The sequence below is a fragment of the Camelus bactrianus genome, chromosome 25, assembly GCF_048773025.1.
Source record: "Camelus bactrianus isolate YW-2024 breed Bactrian camel chromosome 25, ASM4877302v1, whole genome shotgun sequence".
NCBI lineage: Eukaryota > Metazoa > Chordata > Mammalia > Artiodactyla > Camelidae > Camelus > Camelus bactrianus.
The window spans coordinates 22,778,470-22,798,138 of NC_133563.1; the positions used below are offsets into that span (position 1 = coordinate 22,778,470).

At 38.6% G+C, this 19,669-nt stretch overlaps 1 protein-coding gene across 10 annotated transcripts in view; it reads right to left on the reverse strand.

The window, feature by feature from the left end:
• The window catches only part of ENPP2 (ectonucleotide pyrophosphatase/phosphodiesterase 2), a 101,178-nt gene that overhangs the window by 6,577 nt on the left and 74,932 nt on the right, over positions 1 to 19,669 (reverse strand). For 4 of the 10 annotated variants that reach the window (XM_074352965.1, XM_074352969.1, XM_074352972.1 and 1 more), the window contains 9 exons: positions 18,004 to 18,091; positions 17,753 to 17,840; positions 16,461 to 16,645; positions 13,853 to 13,904; positions 7,452 to 7,526; positions 6,002 to 6,138; positions 4,873 to 5,008; positions 4,132 to 4,209; positions 317 to 449 (listed from right to left, as the gene is read on the reverse strand). In XM_074352965.1, coding sequence (XP_074209066.1) covers positions 317 to 449; positions 4,132 to 4,209; positions 4,873 to 5,008; positions 6,002 to 6,138; positions 7,452 to 7,526; positions 13,853 to 13,904; positions 16,461 to 16,645; positions 17,753 to 17,840; positions 18,004 to 18,091 — 972 coding nt within the window. The remainder of the gene's footprint in view (positions 1 to 316; positions 450 to 4,131; positions 4,210 to 4,872; positions 5,009 to 6,001; positions 6,139 to 7,451; positions 7,527 to 13,852; positions 13,905 to 16,460; positions 16,646 to 17,752; positions 17,841 to 18,003; positions 18,092 to 19,669) is intronic. The other 6 variants (XM_074352967.1, XM_074352970.1, XM_074352971.1 and 3 more) reach the window with 3 other exon arrangements.

Sequence of the window (19,669 nt, forward strand, 5' to 3'; positions counted from 1 at the left end):
AAATAATGAAGATAAGAGAAAATTATCATCTTCCCACTAAAGAGCTGTTGAAGAATAAATGAAAAAAAAAATCTTTTGATAAATTTCCTTTCATGGAATTGAAAAGTGCATTTATTTACCACAAAACCCATTCCATTCCAGCCACCAGGGCTATGTTTAAGCAAAGGTCCAAAAGAACTGAAGAATTCACAAGGAGATTCAAAAAGCAAAAGATTAAAGAGGTACCAGCTCTTCTCTAATCTGAATATTTGAAAGATAATCTTTAGTGAGGTCTTAGAGTTTAAAAACACACACTGAGTAGGAATGAAAAGCTTACTGTTTGATTTTGTCTTGGGTGTCATGTAAGCCATCATAGTCATAGTCAAAAATTGGTCCACTTATCACATTGACTCCATTTCTTTCTGAAGCATACTTCTTCACCAGAACCCTTTGGAAATAATTCCAGACTCCTGTGCAAAGACAAAATCAGTTCTTCATGAACAAACTCCTTGCTTAGGCCAAGTTCTCTCCAGGATGCCTTCTACAAGCCAAATGTCACAAGCTAAGAGACAATAGAGCTGTTGTGATTCTTGAGAACAATCCCTCCTGAAGCATTAGCTGTGTGTGTCATCTATGAACCAGCAAAGAGAAAGATATTGGAGACACTGGTAGAGGAGTTGAACCCAGCCCAATAAGTCAGGGAAGCATTTACAGATGAAGTGGTTACTCGGCTGAGATCTGAAGGACAGGTGGGTGTTTCCTAGGCAAAGAAGTGGAGACAGAACATTCCAGGCTGGGAGAATATTATGTATAACAGAGGAAGTATGGTGTTTGTGAGACACTAAAAAGAAGGCCTTAATCTACTTTCTCTTCTTTCATGTCATAGACAAGCTAATTCCCAAGGTTATGTTTCTAGCCGTGACCTTTCCCTGCAGCTCCAAGCATGTTATCCAACTCATGCCTTTGAATACCTAATAATCATGCATGCATTTGAATACCTAATAATCATGTCTAACAAAAAATTATCCAAACAGAATTCTTTATTTGCCTTCTCAATTCAGCTCCAGTTCTTGGCTTCTCCATCATAGTCAATGGCATTTGCACACATCTAGATGTTCAGGTAGCAATCTTCTGAGACATCCCTGACTTCTTTATTTCAGATGTATGTGAACAAGTCCTGTCAGTGCTACCCCAAAAATACATCCCAGTCTTCCAAATCGGACTACTCCCACCATTTTCACTGCATCCACGCTGGTCTAAGTCACTTCCCTGTCTGCAATGAACTACCGCAGAAGTCTACTTCCCGAGCACCCTATGAGAAAGTCTTATTTCCCTGTAGCCCTTTCTCTACAGAGTAGCCAGATGGATCCTCTTACACCATAAATCAGATTGTATCACACTTCCCCAACACCCATTTCTAACTTCCGGATGATTTCTCACTGTAATCAGAATAAAATCCTCGCTTTCCACCATGGCCCGTGCCCACCTCCATGACGTTACTTCCTCTCCCTCTCTGCATCAGGTGCATGGTTTTCCTCCTGTCCCCCAACTTGCCAAACTTGTTTCACAGTAGGATTTTGCATATGCTCTTCCTTTTGCCTGGAAAACTCCCCAGATCTGAGCACACTTGGTTTCTCCTCCATTGTTCGTTTCTCAGTTTTACAGTCATCCTCTAGAGAAGATGCCCTTGTCCATGCTGGCTTCAGTTTACATTATGGTTAATCACAGGGGCAGGGGAGGGGCAGAATGGAAAAAGGAAAAAGCATCCACAAAGAAAGAATAAAAGAATGCCATTTACAGCAACATGGATGAACCTAGAGATTATCATACTAAGTGAAGTAAGTCAAAGACAAATATCATGCGATATCACTTATATGTGGAACCTAAAAAAAAGAATACAAAAGAACTTATGTACAAAACAGAAGTAGACTCACAGACATAGAAAACAAACATGGTTACCAAAGGAGAAAAGTGGGAGAGGGATAAATTAGGGACTTGAGATTAACAAATAGACTCTACTACACATAAAATCACAAAATGTTATGGTAGCTCATAGAGAAAAAAATGTGACAGTGGGTATGTATATGTCCATGTATGACTGAAAAATTGTGCTGAACACTGGAATTTGACACAACATTGTAAAATGATTATAAAATCAACAAGGACCCACTGCATAGCACAGGGACCTATATTCAATATCTGGTAATAATCTAGAATGGAAATGAATCATAAAGAATATATATGTATGTATAAATGAATCACTTTGCTATATACCTGAAACACTGTAAATCAACTACACTTCAATTTTTAAAAATAGTGAATAGATGACCAAAAAAAGAAAAGAAAAGAAAAGAAAAAGGCAAAAGAAGGGAAGAACAGAGGAGGACAGGAAAGGCAAACCAAAGAAGCTGGCTCTCAAATGTTAGCTTTCACTTACCACGTTCTACTCTGCATGGGGGTTTTGAGGTTCAGACTGTTATCATTTCTTGTTATTAAAAAATACTTTGGCATTTTCCTTATGGTGCTCTGTTCTAAATGAGAAAGACAGAGCAGGCCACCAGAGCCAAAATACCATGGATAATTATTTTCAATAAAGAAAGGAGGACAGTGGGGGAGAAGTTCAAATGTTAACTTCAGCATAAAAATTGGAGAGGCGTAGAAGGAGAGAAATAACAATGAGAACAGTCAAAAGGCCAAACCCGCAGAAATGTGGCCTGCGAAAAAGCCATGGCCCTGGGCAAGAACAGCGAGCCCTCTGTGAAAGGCCTTTGGCCACACCAGCCTCAGGGTGGTACCATGTGTTTCCTTTATTGCTACTTGGTCAAAAAAGCATCAGTAAAGAATAAGAAATCCAGGAAACCCTGATTTGCGGGAATTCAGTAAGGCTGCGTTCCCTGTAGTATTATGACGACTGGATCTACATAGGTTTATGAACCATGTCTCAACCGGGCCTGAGAACAAACCAGGAAACCGCCTTTTAAAAGCATACTTTAATGTTTCACTCATACGCAATGGATTCTACCTTTGAATAAGCCTTTGTTTACTAACTGAGGACATCAAATAAACATTTTTTTCCTCTAAACCATGTTCGCCATCTCATCAATGTCAAACTGGGGAGGCCTGCCCCAGTAGGTGACACTCCACCATCACGTGTTCCTATTCTGAGACTTGACTTCAGCCCTGAGAGTTGTGTAACAGGGCCCAATGCCCCTTTACTGAGTGGAATTAGGTAGAAGTGTTTCCTTTTCCTACCGTTCCCATAAGCATATATAAGTCTGCTCACTGTAAATGAGCTAAAGCCGGGGATCAAAGCTACTCCATGATGCTTTCTCTATCTCTGAATACAGGGTTGTTCGATGGATGGATGGATGGGCAAATGAATGAATTCTTTGTTATCAGAAATAGAAAATGGATTATTTTGGTCATTACACAATTGTTATAAATCCATATAAGCCATAAAAGTTATGCAACCAAATCTCATAATTTTACAAATGAGGCTAAATGGCATTTCTGTGATCACACAGCCAGTGGTAACACTCCGGGGACTAGAACTCAGTTTGGGGGCCAGGGCTCTCTGTGCCGATACCATTCATTCCACAACTATCACCCACAAATAATTATATCACATACAGAGAAATGATGAGTGTATATAATTTGCACAGCCCTAAAAACCAACTGAATAAAATACTCTGATGATTCAGAAGACCCTTTAAGTTCTTGCTGGATTTCAGGGTCAACATTCAGACTACATCATCACCATCACCCTAAAGGAAGGACGTGCTAGTGGCCTTCCCGTAATATTCAATAAATTAATACAGATGCTGTTGAATGTCAGGCAGCCTTTAAAATACCGAGAGGACTCTTTTTAACCACCAATACAGTGAGAACTGAAACAGGAAGAATACCAGATTAGAAGGAAAGCACAAACGTGATTTAGCCGTTTCTCCTATTCATGACCTGGGTTACTTCTTGTGATTTCAATTTTGGATTAACAGTAGTGAATTTACAATTAAAGGTTTTTGAAAATTGTAAAGGCTAAATACATGAAAGGTATTATTATTAAAATTAATATAGAGGTAGAAAAGGTAAGTGGTAAATTTAGAAACACTTCTTTCCACAAATAATAGCTTAATAGGTAAATATTGGACTTACGTTTGAAAGCAGGATACATTGGAACCATATTGGTTACAAGGAATGCATCATATTTAGTTTCTGGTGAAGAGCTCAGATCTAAACATCAGGAAAACAAACAGTGTCTATTACATATAAAACCTACATCAATAAAAAGGTAATCTTCTAAAATGGTCCAAATAATATGAAGTGAATGGATTTACTATTTTATTCCTATTTATTTCCTTCTTTATATACCATTTTCTACTTTGCTTCCCACTCAGCCTCTTTTCTTCACTCAATAGGTCTCTCTAAAAATTTTTTTACAATTCTTTTTCTTCTTACTTAGTCTTGGGTCTACTAACTATTATGTAGAAGAATTTCTTGATTTCAGTCACATAATTTAGACTTCAAAAAACATCATCACGGTAATGAGGAATTATTAATGTAGTCTTAAGTGACCACCTTTTAGTGTTATTTAAAAGATTAATATCTTAATAATTTACTATTTCACTTTCAGATTCTCATTTAATGATGTCAGGGAACACACAGAATATTCCTTTGCACTTTAGAATTGCCCTGGAATAGGATTTGCAAAAGCTGGTCTCTTTTCTGGCTGCTTTTGCAAGGATCCCATAGAAGTTCATCTCTTCAATCTCTTGAGCACCCCTCTTGAAGAAAACCCTGAAAACCACTGAAATCCTAAATACCAAGTTGCACACGCCAGACTCCACAAAATAACATCCCTCCAGAATGGTCAGAGCCTGGTATTCTGTAACTTACAAGGAGGAAAGAGAAATCCATAGGACATCTGTTTATCATTTTTGTAGGCCAAACAGCTCTGACTGAAACTCGGAGAAACACGGACATCAGGCCGGACACAACTGGTCAGGTGTTCGGGGACGCCAGAGACCTCAGCCTGTATGGTGAGTCAGAGGTATTCAGTAATGCCATCGCAGAGACAACACCAAACCAACAGGGAAATACTGAAGCCAGATTGCTCAGTTTCAAACAGACGAAATTAAAACCCCATTAGCTTTTCCTATAGCTGATAGTTTCATATTCTCCTTAAAAAAAAAAAAAAGGGCCTCAGTTTTATATGCACTGAGCTAGTAATTTTCAAAGTCTTAATTGTTTTTAGTAGCAGAACTCTCTTATTAGTCTTAGGTAAAACAATAATACACAAGGCATAAATCTCACTGTTGATATAATCGATAGGATTCCATAGAAGACAGCTTAAAAAATAACTCTGAGGAATAACACAGATATATCTTCTATTAAAAAAAAAGACTGGATGTGTATTGTACCTGCCTGAGTAAAAGTAAGTGCACACAGTACAAATTAACAAGAAGCTGTGTTTGGGGCAATAGAAGTAGTCATTTGTACTCAGAAATTAAAAACGTATCTCAACTGCCAAACAAATTTTTCTAATTCCTGATATAAACTCACCTATCTCATCTTTACCAAAACTAAAACCCCAACATAAAACATTTATTTAAAAAAACAGAATGTTGATAGCGAGGGAGGCTGTGCGTGGGGAGGGGGTGTGGGTATACAGGAACTCTCTGCCCTTTCCACTCAATCTTTCTGTGAACCTAAAACGGCTCCAAAAAATGAAGTCTATTAAAACAAACAGCCAAATCTTGGTGGTTTCTGCAACTGTTGGGCAATGAGAAGCAGAGTGAAAGAAATGAAAAGAATTGGTATGTTATTTCACATATTACCATGAAGTTGTTGGAACACTGCGGAAAGTCTAATTCAAGATAGTTTAGAAATGATCCAACATAGGATATCTTTCATTAGGAAAAATTAAAATCTTATCTAAGCCAAAATTCTGTTAAGAAAGCAATCATTATATTAAGGCAAGGAGTGTAATGACGTGAAGAATATGAAACCTAATTTTCTCAATAACCTGTTTGGAAACAGTGTATGATGTCCAGAGTGGCATTAGGAATATTTCGCTATAACCGCTTTCAAAGTCAGTGTGATATAAGATAGCGTATCTAGTCCGATAAAGCACTGCAGGCCGTCCATAGAGCAGGTGTCTCTCTAGGAAAGAAAAATAAACTGTGTTAAAGACATATTAAAGTTTACATCAAATGTTTGATTTGAAAGAGAGTCAAGTTGTCCACAATTTGCTTGCTTACTTATTAATAAGGTAGCTCCTTCTCCTTAATTTAATCAGGTTAGTTTTCCTAACACTTTTGTGGTTTATTTGATCACCTAAGCATGGGTCAAGGCTTACAGTTATCAAAACTGTAATGTAAATGCCATATTTATTTTAATGTTTTGTTTTCCAACTGTAAAGGATTTTAATCTGTATTGGAAGGAAACAGTATACAGTAAATTTTGAAATGACACTGCTGAATGGGAAGTCAAGAGGATTGAATTTTTATAAAATTAATTTATTTGACCCTGAAAAGGCACATCAAATTAACCAATGATTTAATTAAGAGGCACTCTGATCATTATTTGTAAACTGCAACTCAAAAACGTATTATTTCAGCATAAAAAGTGAGTAGTAATGAGCATTTAAAGAAAGTAGATTTGTGACATGGAGGAAAACTCTTTAGATAAGGACTTAAAGGAACATGTATAGATAAAATAAGTGGGCATTCAAGAGAGTCCTTTAAATACAGAAGAAAAGAGGTCATTACTTATTAAAGAACTCAGACCCCAGTATGTAGATTCTGACCCCTAAGAGAAAGCTTTCCTCTTAGGGGGAAAAAAAAAAAGCTTGAACCTTACTCTTCTAAGAAGACATGGGAATTTAGTGTGCAAACCTTCATTCCACACCCACAGTAAGTGCCTGGAGCTTGATCTGCCCATTTTAGATAGGCTAAAGTCAGAATTGCCATAAATTCTTAGAAATTGGGGTCCTATAGACCAAAATAGTTAGAGATTGAGGCTTAGGCAATTCACAGTTACCTAAGTGATAATCCAAAAGAAAAAAAAAAACTGTTACTATTATTTCTGTTAGAAACAGTCAGTTCTGGCAATCACTTATTGAATTATGTATACATGTTGCTTTAATTAAAGTATTACCATTCTACACAAGGAACAGAGAAAACTCTTTGTAGATTACTTTGCGAGACCCTCCCAAGTAGAACTGCTGATTTGAGGCAAAAAAAAGCCCACCCGGTTACAGCACAAGCCTGTTCTGGGTAGCTGGGCTTCGCAAGCATTGCAGTAAACGTAGAAGCCTTGGTTAAGCTGCCAAATTTGGGGACCCCCCCTAAGAATTAGAACATAATACACTAATATTATATAAATGAAATATAACGAACAAGTAAAAAGCCAGCAAATCATAACAGTAGTACTTGGGGGCAGTTAACCAAGTCAGACTTTCCTTCAAACCAAACCTTTTCTAGGTTCAAAATTTCCATTAACGTTTTCCTTGATTTCATTTTTGCTGCCTCTGAATTTCCTGGTTTCAGCTGGAAGCAGAAGTATCAAGATTCTTTGAGAAGCTATTCTCTTTTTATCATTCAAGTTTTAATGCTTACCCAACACATTCCTCCTAGCTCAAATGCAAACCTAGCATATTTTCCAATCTATCCCATCAAGGGGACAACAAAACAGTAGCCATATTTCGCCAGGCAACACCCCTCTTTGGAGCAGCCATCAAATAATAGTTTCAGACAATCTGTAGACTCCACCAACTCTGTTTCCTTCTTATTTCTTGTCATTCCTCAACACAGCATCCATTCCACGAAGGCTGATTCATTTGCAATACTGCTCATGACCGTTGTCAGCAATTCTGTGCTATTATATATGTGACTCCTTTTCTCTTTACTGGGAATAACTTCTCCACCAGTCCTGTCACTATCTTCAAAGATTTCATTCATGTATCCCCCCTCATCAAATGTATACTGAATACCTTCTTTGTGCCAAGCCTTGGGCTATGAAATAAAGATACTGGGTAAAGAAAATTAAGATAGAGCTTTTGCCCTCAAGAAGTTCACAGTTCGATAGGAGAGACAAACATGACACAAATAACTAAAATGCAATATGGTGCACACTCTACCGGAAATATCGACACAGTGGAAAGGGAACACAGAGCATCAGACATGCCACAGGTGGGGATGAGGTGGCATCACTACAGTCCTTACAGAACTTACGAAGCTAAGAGTGACACCCCCATCCCATTATGCCTGCTGTCCTGGTATAATTGCCCTTCTCACATTTAAAAGGGGATGACAAATAATAGGGTCACACAATTCAACTCTCATGGAAGAGACATGAGGAGGAGACGGACAAAGGGAACAAGATGGAAAGAGACAAATCTTAAGTCACTCACTCCTGACTGATTTCTCCAGTTAAGCTTCTCTATCTCTACTCACACTTCTGCTCTGCATGTACAGACTATTTTCGTCCAAAATGTGGGCTTCATGGCTCCCAAGCTCTGCACAACTATAGTTTTTGGCACACAGCTGGAGCACAAATAATTAATGATCTGACCAACTTTCTCTCAATTGTTAACTGAGCATATATGACATGAAGAGAAAAGAATGTAATAGTTTTAGCAGTCTCCTAAAATCCAGTCTAGTGCCCCAACTGACCCTAAGAATCAATTTGGGTCTTCCTGAAGCATAAGAGTCTTATCTAAGAGGTGAAATCATCCAAATTATCTAAGAAAGAGGTGAAATCATCTTTGCAGTAAGAAACACACACTTTAAGGTCCAGAACCAAAATTCAGATTTTCCTTTTTCAGCTTATCAGCATATCCAAGAATCACAAGTTCTTGGTCACAGTTTGAGTCTGCTACTCCTTATGACACCTTAGACAAGCCACCCGTTGCGTTTCTGTTTAGCAAAATGTCCTAGTCACGCCACAGGAGTGTACATGAAACTCAGTCTCTGGTCATGTAAGTGTTTCACTGAGAACCCAGTCCCCCTGGAGATGAGCCTGCGAGCCTCTGCTTTCGAAATATGTTCCTCGTGATTTCGTGATACAGATCTAGTGGAGCTTGTTTCTTCTCAGGCTGGGTTTCTACTCCATGAAATTCCAGCCAGAGCTTTCCTTCCACACCCCAGTTCCCTGTTTACAATAGTGTCTGGCATTTTTGGTACACACCAAGGTTCTCCTCCAAATACCACACTTGGCAAAATTCTGTGAGGCAAATCTTTTTAAGTGGTGTGGACTTCCTTAGTGCTCATTCTTTTTGTCTTCCAAAATTTGGTCATCCAGACTTGAGTTTGTGTTTCTTTTCCCTCCTCAGCTTCCTGATTCATATTCCCACAGATTAGCTGGCTGACTTGAGAGCCACAAGAAAATCTCTCCCCTTTTCTTTGTTTTTTCTTAAACATTCACTCCCACAATAATATGCTTTTACATTTTACCACAAAATCTCTATCCAAGGTCTTTCCTTTTCCTACATCCTTTCTCCTCCTAAGTGTCTACTACCATTTACTGCCGTGTCAACCTCCTCCAGGATCAGATTCGGTGCCTCTGTGAGTGTCCTGCTCTTTCTTACCTCAACCCTTAAAACACTATGTTGTAATTCATCAACTAGCTAAATTTCACAATAAAATAATAACTTAATGAAAACAGGGCTTTTATCTATTTTATTTAGCATTGTATCTCTACCACCAACAATGCCCAATATCTACTTGGTAAATACTTGCTGAATAAATAAATGATTGTTTTATTTTTTTTTAAATACTATTCTTTATGAGTTTTAGGAACTGGCTTTCTACATATGATCTGCCTGATATAACACCAAGAGATAGACTGGGCAGATCAGTATCTTCATTTTACTAATGAAGGAACTGGCGGTTGATGATTTGTACAAGATAATTCAGCTACATAACAGCACCGAGAATCTAGGTCTCCGATGTCCTGGTCCATTATTCTTCTCCTTATCTTTTTGGGTTGTCTCCAGGTAGAGGCTGCCTGCTGGGTTATTCTAATGGAGAGCACATTGGAATGAAGACCCATCTACTCCTGAGCAGGAGCTCTGCCTGAGTCACGCCTGCTGAAAAGCTACTGAGAGCAACAATTTGTATCCAAGCATCTCATACTTTGGGAAACAACTTCTAACCCCTGATATGCACTGAGAATCACTCCAAACACATTCTCTTTGTTCCAGCCCTTAGAAGAAGCATTTACAGAGGAAAGTACGGGGGCTTTAGTGTCATATAGGACCGAAGTCAGATCTCAGCTCAGCTCTCTACAGCTCTGTGATTCGGTAATTTAACCTCCCAAAGCCTCATATCTCACTGGAACATTGCACTGTCTACAGGAATATATGTCAAGCACCTAGCTCAGTCTTGACCCAAAGTAGTTGTAGTGATTTAGTAAAGGGTATACACTCGCCTTCAATCTCAGCAAGGAAGAGTGACAGGTAAAGGTTATTCAAATATAGTGTCTATTTCATCCAATTAGTCTTGAATCCTACTATAAATCATAAAAAATTATATCATGTATTGATCTCTTCCAAGTCTCCCCCAAAACACACACAAGAATACGTACACAGAGAAACACAAGCATATCTCCTTCCTTCTTCAGCATGGCTAACATCTCCAGTGAAATAATGAAAATGAGAAACATTTTAGAATTGAAAAGAGCTACAGAGGCGAGTCCCTCTCTAGTCACACTCAGGACTCTTCTTTAAAGTTAATAAGAGTTACTAGCGTTCAAGTCATTTTTCTAACTAAACTAACTCCTCGTGGTGTGTGATAAGGAGCCAAACATACAGGTGTTAAAATGATCTTTAATTCCTTTTCCCACAAAGATGATAGTGAAGGCCAACCTGACTAAGAAAACACAAAACATAGTCTAGCAATGTAAATAAAGAAAAGACTAAAGTGAAAATAAATAGTGCAATTATTCTTACAGTGAAAAATAAACCTGGTTCTAGGGCCAGAACTGCTTGCCATGAGAGATTTAAACATGTCCATTTTGTTCATTCATTCATCCATGGATTCAATGGATTTCAAAATGAAACTTCAGTAAGTTCGCCAAGACATTACACACATGTGATTCAGAAACAGTAGTCATGCAATCAAGATCTGGAATTCACTACATATCTAGGAACATTAAGGCTTTAGCAACAGTTTAGATCACAGTTTTTGAAGATTACATTTTTCTTCCTTTTCATTTTAGTAAAGGACTTAATTCTGGAAGTTTAATATTTATAATAAAATATAGCCTAAGATTAATTTAATATGCCTCTCTTTTGTTACCTCAAATATCCCCTGGGTATAGTGGAATGTACAGCTTTTACACATGTGTTTTGTACAGATGCATGAGTGGTTTTATGTCATGTGACATTAAAACAGCCACATATGAGTGTCACAAATGGAATGTGCAGAGTACATGGTTTATTCTGAAAAAATTGGCTACCTAGAGGGTATTTAAAAAAAAAACTAAGAATGAAAATAATATAACTGTACATTTGCATAGAACTTTAGTCCTACAAAATGGTTTAAAAGCTTCAATATATATTCAAAGATATCTGGAAAGGGGAAGTGATTACTCTGAGTATAACATGCACTTGAATTCACAAGTTTCTACTCTAGCAGAGCAGACAATGAAGATTTCCAGTGGGGCCTAGACTTATGATCCAAGATACAGCATAAGGCCTGAAAGAACTTGGACCAAGAAAATGTCATTTTGTAGCTAAAGAAATGACTGAGACAGGATCCTTAAGGAGACAAAGACCAAGAGAGAGAAAGAGAGAGAAAAACAGGACAAAGAACACTGAGGCATACACATACTCTAGCATCTAAACAAAACACTGCTCTGCACATTATAAGACAACAATACGTAATTACTTGTAATTCATGTAATAGTTTTAAAGTCTCCCTTGTATCACGCTAGATATTGGCGATTGCAAAAGGCCATTATCATGCATACATACAAAATAATGCTCTATAGACTGAAACAACATACACCAAAAAAGTCTACTGAATATTAAACTGTTAATTATAACAAAAAATAAATAAAGTCTCTCTTGTATCATCAAAGGCTACCCCACTAGGCCATGAGCAGACCAAGAGGATGCGCTACCATGATCCTCCCCTAATATTCTGTCATCATTGTGAAGTCACATGTTGGAAATTATCGGTGACAATGCTGACAGAACGAGACATCTTGAAGAAATCAGCTCCCAGCCCAGGGCAGGTGCTCGACAAATACCCATCAGGGTCCATTTCCATGAAAGTATATAAACTGTAAGCCTCAGTGATACAACATCATCTAGAAATACGACACTAATATTCACCTCTGAGCAGAGCAATGGAGCAGTGAAGTTACTAACTATGGCTCCTTCCAGCCCTGAGAGTCAGCGATTCACCCTGAAGATGCCTCTTTATTTTCATACTCAGAAGTTTGAAGCTACTGTTTAGGGTGAGTTCTGGGACTGGTTTTGTCATATGAGCACACTGCCACCAACAAACTAAATGCAGGGTGTTTTCCCAGACGGAAATGTTTTAGGACCACGAATAGCTCAAGTTTGAATCAGCAAAAACATGAGCGTCCATTCAAAGTTATCATAATTCACTATTTCATTAGTGATTTTTTTCAAGATAAACCTTTCAGTAAAATCTCTGTCTTGGTGATTGAATATTTGAAAAACTCAAATCATGAGACTCTACCCCCTTGATCTGAGCAGCATTTCAACTTCTCTGGTTACAGTGACATTGCGGTCCATTAGAGGTTAGATGTCAAACATTTCAAATCACTTCTAGAGTTTGTAAAGGATTGTGTTCCACCAACTAAGTCCTATCTCCAAAGCTGTGTTTACCCAAACATGCCAGAGTCTGTGTGTTCTATCATGAAAAAGAGAAGGGGGAGGGTGGCGATGCAGAAAGAGAAGAGGGAAGATGAAGATCTTTCTTTATAAAGCGGGAAAATAAGTCAAGTAAATAAAATCTTCCCCCAGTTTCCTCAACCTTTACTTAATCAGATTGGAAACAGCACATGTGATAAACAGAACCACATGTCAGCTAATAACCCAAGTAATGCTCTCAAGAGAATTTGACTATGTGCATCTTTACTGCATGACTTGGGCTGCTGTGCTTGAGTTCTGTCTTCTTTTTAATGTAAGTTTGGTCATTCTCTTGCTGTTACAAGATGCTATCCCATCTGCTGTAGTAACCTGACTAGAAGCTTTCCCTCCTCTTCTAATTTCTTCTCATTTTCTGGAATTTCTAAACCAGAAGAAGAGCTTGTGTAGATTGCATTGTTGTTCCTAATAATTTACAGCTCTTTTGTAAAGGATTATATAATTTCACCCATTGCCATGGGACTTGCAGTGTTATTATTGTACATAAAACAAGAGAAGGATGAGTTAGGGTTCCAGATAATTTTTATTTGAAGACAGAGTTCTGATTTGGTTCCTTCTGTGCATCCCTCCCTGTTACATGCACATTGACTCTCCAGGGAGGGAGGCTTCAGGCCGGGTAACAGCTGCTACCATTTATAACTGTGACTTCCATTCCCCTCATGGAAGTCCCCATCAGCACCTAAACTTATGATCCATCAGAGACACAATGGTATGTCTGTTTTTCAGAGGGCTTAAAGGCTATTGAGGGGGGAAAAAAAGGTAATGGAACTTTTCTGACTATTACACAGCTGGCATCTTGTCTACATAGAATAAACCAATACTTTTCCAGATGGCATTAAAATCACTTCACAACCTAAATTCAAATCTTAAAAAAATATTGTCCTTACACTATGAAGTAAATAAGAAGTCTCTCCAATTTTTGAAAACTAGACAACAAAACTTATCTGGTTGTTTTTTCCATCAACTGCTTACCTTCTGTAGACCCTTTTATATGAAGGCGTTTGTTGAGTTCATCCAATTTGTTCTTCATGTATGAAAACCAAAAGAAGAGAGAGAGAGAGAAAAGAAAGAAAATCAGAAATGTTCTTTTTTTCCAGTACCCTTCTCTCTCCTTAGTACCCAGCCAAATTCAAAACAAGATCCTTAAATTTCATCAATATCATAAGCTCTGTAGAGGTATTACTATTCTATCTCAAATTGAAATTTTAGGCTTCACTTCCTGGTGATTCTATGGTCATGAATGTTATTTACTCTCTCCTCGACTTTGTTTCCTTTCCTTAAAACTATGGGTAGTTATGGTACTAACCTCCCATGTTGGCAATGATGATTAGGGCATATATATGTACATTAATTTGAATATTGCCTCAATATTTCAGATCAATCTCAAGGTACACTAAAGTGAATCTCAAACTAACCTGTGAAATTGCTTTTTCTAAAGCTGAAACATAATGACTCAGCAATTCTGAAAAGTCATGACTCAGCCACTCCAACTCCCACTACAGCTACTAGAGACACTCAAGCGTATGTGCACAAAAAGACATCTACAGTAATGTCTATTGCAGCATTGTCTGGAGACACTAACAGCTGGAAATTACCAAATGTTCTCAAATAGGAAAATGAATAAATTCAGTATGGTATATTGATAGGATTAAATATTAACTCAGCGGTCAAAATAAATGAGCTAAAGCTTCACATAATAATAGGCATACATCTCAAAAACATAATGATGAACAAAATAATTGCAGGACACATAGCATAATAGCATTTACATAAAAGTATATAATGTGCAAAATGATACTATAGGTTATTTTAGGGAACTATACTAAAGATTACTTAATATATTATTTAAGAGCTACTTAGGTATGGAGTGAAAGTATAGAGGCCTGCTTGGCAATTATGCACACTCTATTTGGGATGTTAATTATGTCTGGGGTAGGAAGGAAGTGGGGTTGGGATGGGGAGGTGTCACGTGGAGATTCCACTCCATCTGTAATGTTGTCTTTCTCACAATGTGTATATTAAAATCTTCATTTTATTAATCTCTATACCTTATCAGTAAGTCTGTATTTTTTTTTTAAGAAAAGGAAAGTAGTCTTTTGGTGAAACCCACTGACAAAATACAGATGATCTAGAATTCCTCTAAAATGGTTTAAGATAAAATAACCAAACTATTTCTTGTTCCCCAGAAGAAAGGTAATTCAGACAACAAGATACAGCTAACAGATTCCTCTAAAATTATATCTGGAATTCACTTCAAAGACCACTTCCTGTTGACTTGGGCAACTCAACTCCTCTAGCTGAGGTCTTAGAATTACCTGTTTTATACTAATTAGCCTCATTAGTTCTCATCAGGAGCTACAGTAGGAAGGATAAAGGGCGGGGGTAGGGGGGACAGTAAGGAGGCAGAGCAAACTTTCTTCCATGGTGGGCCTCCCAAACTGTGGCTCCTAGGCCCCTAGGAGGTAGCAAATGGAAGGGAAGGGGGCTAGACCAGAAGGAAAACTATTTTCCATTTTTCTAATAGAAAGGTCTAATAGAAAGATGACATATTTGCCTGTAATAAAACCACACATGTGAAAATAACAGATTTCTTTGCCTTGTGTTGGAGTCCTATCAACTCAGTGTGGTAACACTGGTTATTTCTTTGCTGTCAGAAGCACTGATTGGCAGCTCTAAAGTCTTTGATCAGTATAAAATTCAATATGCAAATCATTGTTGAACACATGTAGTTTGTTTCAAAAACTGTCCAATCACAATGTGCTGGGTAGTCCTTATTTTCACCGCCACCAACAACGTGCTGTTCCCTTCCCTACCCGGCTCTGTGCCCTGGGAGACTGCCCTCTAGGGACTGCATCAGAAAGAAAACTTGCCCTCTAGCTGGGCTCCAACACTGGGAGGTCCCAGCAGGGGACGAGGGGCGGGTAGGATTTACTCCCCCAACTTCCCCTTTACCAGGCTGCAGTGTATTCATTCTACCCATCTACCAAATCCCAGAGGTCCTTCCTATACAGCTCTTTCTCCATGTGCTGGTCACTGCCTTAGTGTGGAGCCCTTTAGTGTGGAGGCTGAGGATTGGTACCCTAATAGCCCCAGGGTGCCTCACCATCCCTCACTGATTTCCCTCTACCCTGCCCAGCCTTTGTGAATAGTCTTCCCATTAAACATGACTGAAACAAACCCTTTAAACTTTTTTGAAAAACCTCTTCTGCGTGGGCCATCTGTTTCCTATTGAGACCATGACTGATAGACATGTAATCCAGGTTGAAAAAAAGGAAAAAAACTTTGGGCTGGGAATTGTGACTCCACAGCATAGCATTACGAATTTTACTTTTTGCTCTTCATTATCTATGCCTGTGCTGTCCAGCAGAGCAGCCACGAGCCACATATGGCTCTTTAAATTTAAAGTAACTAAACAAAACTAAAAATTTAGTTCCAGGTGCTCAGAAGTTACATCTGGTCAGTGACTACCATCTTAGAGATAGATACAGCTATAAACTACGTATATCATCACAGAAAGTCCTAACGGATGCTCTACGCCCACCAGCCTCCTCCATGAAAAACATAAAAAGATTATTTCTACCTTTGGCTCTACCTTATCATCACAGGTACAGCCCAGGTCAAAGTCAGACTGAAGGTACATAATCCCTGGGTAACTGGGTCTCGTAACCTCCTCTGGCATGGTTGGCCTGAAAGTATTAGTGCGCAGGAGATGATTCAAACTTCCATGGGTCCCGTTATTAGGCGCTGGCTTCAATCCCAGGAGATCTGATAAGAAGAAAGAAAAGAAGCCAGGTAGTCTGTAAATATTTTAGATGGGATATAGTGAGAGTCAAGACCATTCACCTTCCAAGGGTCTGAAAACTTGGAATACACATTAGAACTGGACAAAACCAAATTTAGACCGTAGGCTCACTTCTTACTTCCTAAAGTATTCCTGCCTGGTCACATTTTGACAACAGCTTTTGGAAATAGCATGTTCATTGATTGTAAAGAGAGACATTCCCAGAAAGAAAGAGTCAAGGAAGAGGGTCTTACTTGGCTACTGCCTGTGCCTGTGATGGTTTCCACTCAAGCACTATCAGTGTCAGGATCATTGCCTTTCTGCTTGTCTGAGACTTTTAATCCCAAATTTTGAAATGGGACTTATAATCAGTAAATAACCTTTAGTCTGCCCTCCAATGCACTCCACAGAAGTTCGGGGACAAGAGGAGGCTTTGGCCTTGTGCCCTGAAGTGCCGCTGTGAAATGAACAGGCTGATTTCATAGCAAGTGAATGGTTGCCAAGCGAGCATACAGTGAGTTGCCTAAGCTGAGAGGCAGGGCAGGGGAGAGCTAGCAGCCAAGATGGGAAAAGAACCCAGGAGACCCGACTTTCAGACTCCCCCTCTAACCACCAGACTGGCACTCCCTTACTAAATAGGAAAAGTTGTCCTCATTCAGCAACTAGAAACTCAAGGAAGAAAAATAATTAGAAGCACATAAATAGCTGGCCAGGATGCAAGCTGGCAACAATTTTAACTGGGCTGCAACGCGAGAGATGGAGGTGGGAGAAAGCTCTGTACCGAACTCTTGCTTCACCCGGTCTCTGACCAGTGGTGTCAAACTGTAATGCTATGTTAGATCAGCCCAAGGCTGCCAACAGCAACACTATGAAAACTCCCCATTAGTCAACTGTTGAAGGAAGACAAAGAAGCCTTAGAAGGGGATGATATTCTGTCCCTTGAACCAATGGGCAACTTACAACATTTTTTTGTGTGTGAAAGGACGAGGTGATCCCAGAAAACAGACACCTCATTTCTTTCTCTGACATTGAAGGAGGTCATATGTTAACTCAAGATTGTTTTATTGGTTTTGATTAAATAAGTGACTTACCACACATAACATTGTAAAGTTCAATGTTTTCAAATGGAGGCACTTTAGTCTTGTACTTAAATGTTGGGCCATAACCTACAAAAACAGTCTTCCAAAAGAAAAGAAAACAAACAAAAACAATTAGGCTTTGCTAAGATCCAGTAGCAACCCTTCCTCCATTTATGAGTACTTCACGAGCCTCACTCACACCACCATCCCCATCAGTTCTGAGAACAGCTCCAACACTTCAGTTCATACTTCTGTGAGCATACCTGCATACTGTTGACCTTGTTATCAAATCCATGGTCTCCCTGGAAAAAACATTTTCCCGATGGTTTCTTATAAACATCCAAAGGTTTCCTATAGCAAAACAGTTGCACAGTCAGAATTTCTCATGAAATCATTCTGATTAAAAGAAAAAAGTTCAGTGAACAAAAAAACTCTCTATGAAGTGGATTTTGCAAGCATATTTGTCTCCATTTTAACTGCATCATTCCGGTGGGGATCAAAAGATGATGATGTTCATTTGCCCCCAAGCACTTTTGCTTTGATGGTCAGCCCAGGACAAATGGGGACCCCTGACCAGAAGTCCTGGTGCCCTCCTCTTACATCGTGCTGGCACTGAGCAAAGCAGTGGTCACAGGTACAGACTCACCTCGGAGATGTTGCACGTCTGGTTCCAGACCAAGCAAGTCAATACCATAATAAATTGTCATATGAATTTTTTGGTTTTTCAGTGCCTATAAAAGTTATATTTATACTAGACTAAAGTCTATTAAGTGTGCAATAGCATTATGTCTGAAAAAACAATGTACACACCTTAATTTAAAAAATAATGCTGTTAGAAAAATGGCGCCAATAGTCTTTTTCAATGCAGGGTTGCCACAAACCTTCAATTTGTTGAAAACTCAATATGTGCAGAACAAACGAGGTATGCCTATGTTCTGTATGCTCATGCGCTTCACTAGCTCCGAGACCGTAAAATTCTCCCCTCTGGGACCAGGTTTGTCTGGTTCGCTTCTACGTACCCATCACTATGCTCAATGCCAAGCACATAGGCGACACTTTTAAAATACATGATGTTTAATCAATGAATGGAGATCTATCTTCTATAAAAATGTTTGCATACAAATTTACCTAGTAGCACAACTAGAGAGCATAACTGAGTGGTAAACTTAACATTTGTAATAGTGGCATATTTAACAAAAGCTAAGCCTCACCTGGACAGTATCTCTTATTTAGAAACAGAAAACAGAAAGTCTGCTTTCCAGACATCAGAAGCACTTGACATTCCTTGTTCTGAGAGGAAGATGCCTTTTGCTTAATGTCATGTAGCACTTTTCAAAAAAATGTTCATGTTTATTAATACAAATATTTCTTAAGTACCTATAAGTACATCACACTGAAGTAAAGTACTTGGGGGAAAACAAAGAAATTAAATTTGGGGGTCCTCACTCTTAGGAAAAGTACTTTCAACTTGGGATAGTAAGATATGTGCATATAACAACTCAACAATTCATGAGTTAAATTTAAAAGATTTACTGCTAATTAAAATGCTTGGTTTTGGTCTACGCTAATTTGCTCAACAGTCGTCATCTTTTACTTAACTTCTACTCAATTCCCAGGTCTTCTTCCTCTAAATCTACCAGTGGTGCCAAACTTGCTTTCTCTTCCAAGCCATCCCATACTCAGATATACTCAGTGAAGCCATTTTGGTCACATTTTTGTAACTTTTCCTTGAAGATTCCCCTTGTCTGTTCTACGTGACTTCAATAACTTCTAGTCCTTATGCATCTCTCTTCATAATCCTACATATTTAACCTAATGTATCCCTGACAATTGCAGTAGGGTATTTATGTATTTGTCACATGCATATCTCCAGATGGTCCATACGGATACGAACTCTTAGGGACCAACATTTCCTCGTTATCTTCTCTC